This window comes from Helianthus annuus, chromosome 7 (genome assembly GCF_002127325.2).
Source record: "Helianthus annuus cultivar XRQ/B chromosome 7, HanXRQr2.0-SUNRISE, whole genome shotgun sequence".
Classification (NCBI taxonomy): Eukaryota; Viridiplantae; Streptophyta; class Magnoliopsida; order Asterales; family Asteraceae; genus Helianthus; species Helianthus annuus.
The window spans coordinates 121,054,317-121,063,983 of record NC_035439.2 but is presented as its reverse complement, the minus strand read 5'-3'; the positions used below and the strand labels follow the sequence as shown (position 1 = coordinate 121,063,983).

The window sequence follows — 9,667 nt, the reverse complement described above, 5'->3', positions numbered from 1 at the left end:
GACAAGGTATTGTTGTCATTTTTACTAAATTGCATTCCATTCATTCTTCTTTTTCCGTCTACCAAATAAGACAAAGTAATCATTCATTCCATTCACATAGGGTAACCGAACATGTCAATGGAATGGTAATAATCCATTTCATTCCCTTGCCCATTCCATTACCTCGCTCTTCCATTCTCTCGTCAATTCCATTACCCTATACCAAACATACCACTAGTTTTTGAGTATTACCTTGTAGATCCCACCCTCGTCACGTGTCGAGCAATGCCCCAACCCAAGCCCGTCCGCACCCCATAGTCTTAAATAAATATTTTAACCCATAGGTGTTTTATTAATTTAGAAGTGTTTTATCAAAGTGATGGTTTTACAAAATATGAGAAACATTATAAGTTAATTGTTATAGAATCTAGTAGTACTGACCTTACTAACTAGATAAGATAATTATGAAACAATTTTTGTTAATTATTTTTTTACTTAAATAACAACATATTAAAAAAATGGTCATTTTAAGTTATTTTATGGAAAGCTTAACTAATCCACAATCTTCATAAGTTTTTATGAATATTTCCATCATATAAATTAGCAACATTATGTTGCTATATGTAGTTGTACATTAGGCTTAGGGAGTATTTCAAAAAAGAAGTTGATTTTTCAATTTTAACCCTTTTGATTTTTTTTATTTTTAACACAAAGTTTTTTAACTTTTACAATTTTATCACAACTTTTTTTAATTTCAACTTTGGTTCTCCATACGTTTAATCTTTCGCAACGTACGTGTGGAGTTCGACGTTTTTTTGTCTTATTATTATTCCCATTTGACAGGTCCGTCGCAACGCGTCTATTTTTCTCCATTTGACCGGTTCGTCGGAACGCACGGGTCCTAGATCGACTTAGTTATTATTTTCTACGTTTTACGTTTTGGTCTATTTTTTTCATTTTAACACACTATAACGGGTGTGTGTGGCTCAACGATTTTACGTATGCTTTTCGTTTGGTGTTATATTTTCCTTTTTTATTTATTTTATTCTTACGAGCCTTTACGATGTTGGTGGTCACTGGCAGTGATGTGGCATTAGTGCTACATGACACTATTTTACGAACGTTTTTAACCTATTAAGTTTTTTACTAATAATTAGTTTCGATTTTACCCTTGTACCTCCTTTACTAAAAATCTAATTTTACGTACATATTTATATGTACATATCGGTATGGATCTGATTTGCTCTACGTTTCGACGTAAACTTTTTTTGGAAAACGAGTCATGTCAAATATAATACGTCTTTGTTTAAAAAACATTTTACATGCATACTTGTATGTACATTTCGCTATAAATTTGAGTTGGTGAACGTTTCGACAATTTTTTTTTTTTCCGAAACGAGTCAGGTCAAATATAATATGTTTTCGTGTTTATTTTATGAATGTTTCATAAAGTTTGTTTCGAATCGACTGGAGTCAAATTGTGGTTTCATTTTTTTCAAAAGCTCCAATTAGCCCCTTATGATTAAACGTGGCAACTTTTCCGTTATACTCATCACGTTTTCTGTATATGAGTCGGGTCACAGATGATATATTATGATTGTACAATATAAATTCGATTTACTATATGTTTTGATCCAGTCACGTTGCTTATATTGGTTACATTGAGTTCAATCAGATATGTCAAAACACGCGTTTTCATATGGTTAACGCATCATATAACATTTTGACTAATCCATTCGATGTTCGCGATGTATCCGCGCCGCAACGCGCGCGGGTGTTATTGCTAGTTTATATAATATAATAAATGAGATACATTTGAGACACATGACAGAGTTCTAGTGGAGCCTCAAGCTTATTTTGAGAGGGAATGAATTTGAGGTCATATGAAGGCGGGATCCGAATTGTATTCGGGTCAGATGTATTATTTGGTTCACCCGAATTTACTTAATCGGATATACTATAAATTAACATATCAATTATTGATATCTTAATCTCATTCTATATCTACACAACATCTCTTCTTTCTCTCTCTCTCACACTCAACAAGTTGATATATTTTACCCACTTGGATTCTTCCGTGAAGATCCAAGTTCAATCTCACTTGTATTACTTTTGGTGAATTAAGTAAATGAAGGATTTGAGCTAGGGCTTGTGCAAGGTTGTCAGCTCGAATCCCGAGCTTATCTGGGTTTTCGTTTCACCGTGTGTTATGTTAAAGAGTTTTACTATTGTAGTGACACAACAACTGTCAAGTGGCAGCCGATGACATGGTTTCCTGAGAAAATGCTTAAGCCAAATTCTTAAAGCAGTATGGATCCGATTAAGACAATATAACCTGATCAGAGTGGGGTTACGAAGTTAATATTCTTGATATTTTAGCCTACGGCTTGGATACACGCGCCACCGCTAGATTGTCTGCACCTTTCAAACGTCTCATCTTCTCACACTAGTCTTCATGGGTCTATTTCTCTTTTGTTGCTTCAGTACACATCAAACATACACACACTCTCTCTCTAAAACTACCTTTTCTCTCTCTACAAATGCAACCAGACAACCGCCGGCCTTGATTCCGTCGCCGACTACCTGTATTCTTCCTCTTTATCTGCCTACTATTACGTCCTGTTCCATCTATAAAACCTCTGTTCACTCATTTATCGATATACGTGTATGTATAGTGTATAGATTCCGATTATAAATAATCATTCATCATCGAGTTGTATATCGATTTCGATGTCGATTGTGATCTGATTGATTCGTTTTGCTGTATATATGTAAACATACAGGCTTCAAAAGTTGAGTTGAATCTGAAAAGCTCTGTTCTCGTTTGTATTGATATACGTGTATGTATAGATTCCGATTATAGATATTAGTTAATAGTTAATCATCGTGTTTTTTTTCGAATTTCGATGTTGATTATGATCTGATTGATCGGTTTTGATGTGTATATGTGAACTACAGGTTTTCGAAGTTGAATTGAAGCTGGATTTTGTGAACTGAAGTGATCTAACGTCGAATTATACGGAGGATAATAGCGGTAAGCAGGTTTCGTGTGTATAGATTCCGATTATGGATAACTATTCATCATTTTGTTGTCGATTGTGATCTGATTGTTAGGTTTTGCTATATATATGTAAACATACAGGTTTTAGAAGTTGAATTGAAGCTGAATTTTGTGAACTGAAGTGATTTAATGTCGAATTATACACAGGATAATAGCGGTAAGTAGGTTTTGTATGTATAAGTTCAGAGTATAGATAACTGTTCATCATTTTGTTGTCGATTGTGATCTGATTGTTAGGTTTTGCTACATATATGTAAACATACAGGTTTCAAAAGTTGAATTGAAGCATAATATTGAAAACTGAAGTGATGTTAGTGTTCATCAAAGCGATTTAATGTCGTACGGATAATAGCGGTAAGCAGGTTTTGTATGTATAGATCCCGATTATAGATAATCATTCATCATCGAGTTGTATTTCCATGTCGATTATGATCTGATTGTTAGGTTTTGCTATATATATTTAAACATACAGGTTCGAAAAGTTGAATTAAATTTGAGTTGAAGCTGAAATTTGAGAACTTGTTGAAGTGATGTTAGACCTTAATCTGAGTGTTCATCAGAGCGATTTAAATCATTTAACGTCGAATTATACGGAGGATAATAGTAGTAAGCAGGTTTTGGAGGTGTGTAGCAGAGGCGGTCAGTTGGAACACTCCGGTGGTACATCGAATTCCTCCGTCGTCAATGTGGAGGTATCGAGTAACGGTGGAGATGAGGAGCAATCATATTCGTGTCCGGATCTCGCTTATAGGTTTGATATATTGAAACCGAGTAATCGAATTGATGATCAGGATTTTAGGTCAGAGATTGCTGTAACGAAACAGCTGTTTCCGGAGATAGTTAGAAACGATGGTTTGCAGCAGAATCAACCAGTAGATGTTGTAAGTGAATTCATGTTAAAGCAACATCAACAGCAGCTTAAACAGCATGTGAGGAGGAGTAGAAGAGGACCGCGGCCTCGAAGTTCTCAGTATCGTGGTGTTACTTTCTACCGGAGAACGGGACGATGGGAGTCGCATATATGGTTAGTATTATTAGGTTATTATTACATTACAAACATAATGATATAAATAGCGATTTGTATAACCTAATTTATTAATGTTGAGTAACTAGTTTATGTTTAGAAGATAGATATGTGACCATAACATTATGATTTGTAAACATAAGATGACGTCTAAATTCTGTTTTGAACTAAATACTGACAAACAATTGATCATGCAGGGATTGTGGGAAACAAGTTTATCTAGGTAAGCAATTAAGGTTACCGAATTGGCGAATTTGCATTGGATTCGCTCGGTTTTGCTAATTAAACTTGTATAGGATTCTGCTGTTTGACCAATAGCTGAACTGTTTGTTTTTGTTTGATTGTCTGTGTTTGGTTTTGTAGGTGGATTTGACACTGCACATGCTGCCGCAAGGTAACTAACTATCCGTTTTGTTGTTTTTCTATTTGAACTTACATTATCAAGTGAAGCATTCCGTATGAGTTTGACGTTTTTGTTGTAGGGCATATGATCGCGCTGCGATCAAGTTTCGTGGACTTGATGCCGATATTAATTTCAACATAAGTGATTACGAGGAAGACCTTAAACAGGTTTGGCTGAAGTTACTTAAATATTAACACCATTTAAGTGTGTTTGTGCCATTTTATTCATTTATCTCATATAACTTGTGCAGATAAAAAACTTGAGCAAAGAAGAGTTTGTTCACATTCTTCGCCGTCAAAGCACTGGGTTCTCTAGAGGAAGCTCAAAATACCGTGGAGTTACCCTGCACAAATGTGGTCGATGGGAGGCTCGGATGGGGCAGTTTCTTGGGAAAAAGTGAGAATTATAGAACTATATCCGAAAATTATTGGAGTAAAGTACACGGATTGGTCCCTGTGGTTTACCAAAATTTTGGATTTGGTCCCTAGCTTTTCAAAAGTACACTGATGGTCCCTGTGGTTTGCACTTTGTATTGCACTTAGTCCTCAGCCAACAAATCTAAAGGATTCAGCACGTCCAAGTTAGGGACTAAATGCGTACAAAGTGCAAACCATAGAGACCATCCATGTGACTTATGGAAAGCTAGGGACCAAATCCAAAATTTTGGTAAACCACATGGACCATCCATGTACTTTAATCAAATTATTAAGACCCTGTTTTTTTTACCTTGATTTTGGGGAATGTGAATCAATTTGTGTACGTTTCATGTGACTGAATTGGTGACACTTTGTTTGCCTTAGGTACATCTATCTTGGATTGTTTGACACTGAAATAGAGGCTGCAAGGTTAGCACAAATATTCTCTCCAGCCTCTTTATCGATTTTCATTCTTAAATGGATCTGTTCTTATACACTTATCATGTCGTATTGTTATGATTATCAATAACTTAGGGCCTATGACAAGGCTGCTATAAAATGCAACGGAAGAGAAGCGATCACCAACTTTGAACCCAGTTCATATGAGGGGTCATTAAGTTCCGAGACTGAAAATGGAGGTATTAAACTATTAATCAACTTATTCAGGAGTAACATGCTAAATTACCTTGCTGTAATACATGTATTTTGAAAGTATCGGTCATGATTTGTATCTTTTTTATTACAGATTACAACCAATCCATAGATTTGAATCTTGGTATTGGTATTGCTCCTTCTTTAACAGGAGGTGATAATGCGAATAACACTTTAGGGAGCTTGTATCAAATTAATCATCTCTTAGATGACAGTTCTGAGGATACAAGAACAAAGGTAATTAGTAATTACACTTTGAGTAAAATGTCATTTTCGTCCATGAGGTTTGGCTACTCATGTCACTTTCATCCAAAGGTTTGTTTTTCCGCATTTGGATCCAAAAGGTTTGAAATCTTGCCATTTTGATCCAACTCGTTAACTCTATCCATTTTTTAACTTTAAGTCCCGGGTATTTTTGCCTTTTTAGACATTTTTTGTGATGATTAAAGGGTTTGGGTGGGGAGAAAGTCAACAGAACAGAGGTGGATCTTTATTTCTTACATTGATCTTTATTTTAATAAAAAATGTTTAAAAAGACATGCCCCTTATTTAACGGAGAAAAACGGATGGAGTTAACGTTTTGGATCCAAATGCAAAAAAAAAAAACAAACCTAATGTCTAAAAAGACGGAAATGCCTCTTATTGAACGGAGAAAAATGGATGGAGTTAACGTTTTGGATCCAAATGCGAAAAAAAAACAAACCTTTACACGAAAGTCGCAAAAATGGCCAAACCTCATGGACAAAAATGACATTTTACTCTTACTTTTGATCATATATGAGTTTTGTTACCGGTTTAAGACATCTTTGTATCATTTCAGGTTGAAAACCACACGCGTATGACACGGGGAACTCAAACGCCTCAGTCCCACCCTCTTAACCTGAGCGGTGTTGCGACTTCCGGTTTTTTTCCTGTTTACCAGGTATCATAAATATTTATTTTTATGTTTGATGAATGTATAATGGTTTGTTAACTCAAATTTATCTGTATTTATGCTGCCATGGTATCAGGGGACAGCAATAGAGAAGAGTATGGGATCTACGCCACATTGGGCATGGCAGGTTCGCGGTCCACATGCCGCTCCAAACTTCTCTGCTGCTGCAGCATCATCAGGATTCGGTAATTCAACAAACACTGCTTCATCATCATCATTAGCTGATCAACAACCGCCGTTTCTCCATCACTACAATCCGTCCATTCGAAGTTTGGGTGACATACCACCCCATTATCACTTTAGAAGCTGAAGGTATATAAAACACTTGTAGGAATTGAAGCTCATGGTTCATATCAGTAGAGGCATTAGGTTCACATATTGTTGCACACAATTCTCTTAGATTGTTTCGATCTCATCAGATTATCCAATGAATAGCTATAATCTTTGCACTTTGGTTAGGTAGTAGTAAAAAACTCATATCTACCATGGAAGCATGTGTAGGTAGTAACATCTGCTTGAATTGTTGTACCTTGACTACTCAAGCTACATGTCAGGTTTTTACCCTTGAGATTTGCCAGGTGGCAGAAGTCAAGTGTGCCTTTGTTCATATACAATTTTTTTGGTTGACATGTGGTTAGAAGTAGTACTATTTGTCCTGTGGCTTTGGGAACAATCCTATGGAATATCTAATGGACAACATGAAAACACATTGATGCATGGGTGCCATAAAAAGTTGTTTTTAACTTTTTATGGTCAGAAAACAGAACCACCAGTGATGAATGCTCATGTTTGATTTCATGAAGGAACACTCTTTTAACTCATAACTTATACACCTTTTAGAATGAAATTGTTGTACTTATTCTATTTTTAAAATCTAATGGATTAAAAATTCTCAAAAGTTAATGTCATTTTTGGTCCGAAATGTGTACTTTTGTTCGGTTATTTAGTGAAGCTGATAAAATATATGAACTATAGTTCGATATAAAAAGTGCATGTCTATATTTATATTTGTTTAAGATAAAAATGTCCGGATAGTCTTTGTGGTTTTCTTAAGTTTCACCTGTAGTCCCACACTTCTAAAATTACTACTATAATCCACAAATTTTGCAAATTCATTCTCGGATAGTCCCTAGCATGGATAGGGTTAGTTTTGGTGTTAAGCGAATGTCAAATGACTAAAATACCTTTACTAATAAAAATATTATTCATTATCTATTTAATTAATAATTAATTATATAATTATCTATTTAATTAATAATATTTTTATTAATAAGGGTATTCTAGTCATTTGACATCCACTTAACACCAAACACTAACCCCATCCACGCTAGGGACTATCCAAGAACGAATTTGCAAGAGTTGGAAACTATAACTGTAATTTTAGAAGTGTAGGGACTATAGGTGAAAATGAAGAAAACCACAGGGACTATCTAGACATTTTTCTCTTTGTTTAATATTGTAATGGCTATAATTGTGAGTTATAAAGTCTATAACTGCGACTGACCTTAAGGTCGGTGGACTATCAAGGCCAACCGTTGTGGTCTAACACCCCTTCCACCTCGGTGATTTACCGCTTGGCACACTACCTCAGGGGCGCTAAAGTTGGATTTGCCTTGGAAAAGGTCGGGGCATACTCAAAACAAAATATATATATATATATATATATATATATATATATGTGTGTGTGTGTGTGTGTGTTTCTTTTCTTTTTTATTTTATTAAATACTAGTTAAACCATAACGTGATAGTTAAAGCCCCGTTGTTTCATGGCAGTGATGTGGCATTTTAACGCCCCTTCCATGTTAAACCACAACGCCTAGTCTAAGGGCTCTATCTTATTAACAAGTGAACTTAAAAGTGGCCAGGCTACGTCTTAAAATCTAATCTCTCATCTCTCTCTGTACATTTCCTTACTCTCTTATATATCTCTATATTCACCATCTCATGAATGAATTCATCATTTCCATATCTATTTTCACCATCTCATGGATGAGTTTATATCGATCGTAGTACTGCAATATATACCAACACACATGTATAGTTTTAACTAAAAGTGTAAGGTGTTGACTAATCGGGTTTGTTCATGGGTCAGCGGGTCAAACCGTTCACGGGTTGTGGGTCAAGAGAATAACTGTTCCATGGGTAAAAGGGTCAATTAAGGTTGTTTTGGACGTGGGAAATCTCTGTGAAATTGGCTGCACATTCATATTAACTTGGCAAATAGGTTTGATCGAGTTAGTAGGAGAAAAAGTGGAAGTCATTTTTGTGCACATGTTTATTCAGGAGATCATGGAGGAACAGGTCATACGTGGAAGTCATGCAACGTGGGAGTTTTCAATGTTTATGTTATTTAAGCATTCGTAGGAGTAATTGTTTTTTTCAAGTTTTTCCTTCAAGTATTTTCCAAGTCTTGTAATCAGCTTTATTTTAATACAAAAGAGTCGAACCAGCTTGGGTTCTAGTGTGTGTTTGTGTGTGTTAACCAGGGCCTGAACCAACATAAGGGTGAACTTGTTATTATTTATTTATTTATTTTTATATTTCTTCCAGTTTATAAATCTAGATGCTTTTATATACATTTTCAACTCCTTTTGACCTATTTTCTAAAATTGTGAGAAAAGAGGTATAAATGATATATTTGTGTAGTGAAAAATAAAAATAATATTGGAATAGGATAATGTATGTGTTGTTACAAAGAGAAGGTTTTTATGAAATGAAATAAATAAATAACTTAATTTATGCATTATTTAAGCACATTGACCCTGTACATAGATAATGGGTAAAGAATATGAGACACACTTTTATAATTAAACATGAAGAGGTATGGTCCCAATTCCCTGCCTACATGGCAGGGACCACATCACTTTTGAGCATACAAGGCGTCCACATCAGCGTAGCAATTCAGAAGCTTCTAGAAGCTTCTGGAAGACTCGCAGCTGGCACCAAAGACGCTCTATCCGACATAAAGGACAACACGTGTAACCATACGCAGAACGCCACATAGGCCTGCGACAAATCAGGGAGCAGGGCTGACGACGCCAGTACGAGGTATCCAGCGTGGACAAATGTAACGACGCCACGTGTATCATTACACCTGCCGTGACAGAGCAGACCAAGAGGATATTCCCCTTGGTCGGACAGCTGGCACGCGCCCACAGCTGGCACAGCTGCTCCTTCCTTCTTCACCCTCCGGCTATAA

At 35.8% G+C, this 9,667-nt stretch overlaps 1 protein-coding gene across 6 annotated transcripts; it reads left to right on the top strand.

Moving 5' to 3' along the window:
* Positions 1–2,389: 2,389 nt before the first annotated feature.
* LOC110868365 (APETALA2-like protein 3) lies at positions 2,390–7,105 on the top strand. Of its 6 annotated transcripts, none has more exons than XM_022117499.2 (15): positions 2,390–2,644; positions 2,763–2,819; positions 2,938–3,013; positions 3,122–3,197; positions 3,306–3,394; positions 3,513–4,064; positions 4,262–4,287; positions 4,428–4,458; positions 4,547–4,634; positions 4,718–4,863; positions 5,268–5,312; positions 5,418–5,521; positions 5,629–5,771; positions 6,355–6,456; positions 6,545–7,105. In XM_022117499.2, the coding sequence occupies exons 6-15, from the start codon at positions 3,571–3,573 to the stop codon at positions 6,776–6,778; spliced, it is 1,413 nt and encodes a 470-aa protein (XP_021973191.1). In that variant the 5' UTR covers positions 2,390–2,644; positions 2,763–2,819; positions 2,938–3,013; positions 3,122–3,197; positions 3,306–3,394; positions 3,513–3,570; the 3' UTR covers positions 6,779–7,105. The 6 variants fall into 6 exon arrangements, with proteins under 6 accessions (XP_021973191.1, XP_021973194.1, XP_021973192.1 ...); XM_022117500.2 differs by having other exon boundaries at positions 2,417–2,564; XM_022117502.2 differs by lacking the exon at positions 3,122–3,197.
* Positions 7,106–9,667: the final 2,562 nt, after the last annotated feature.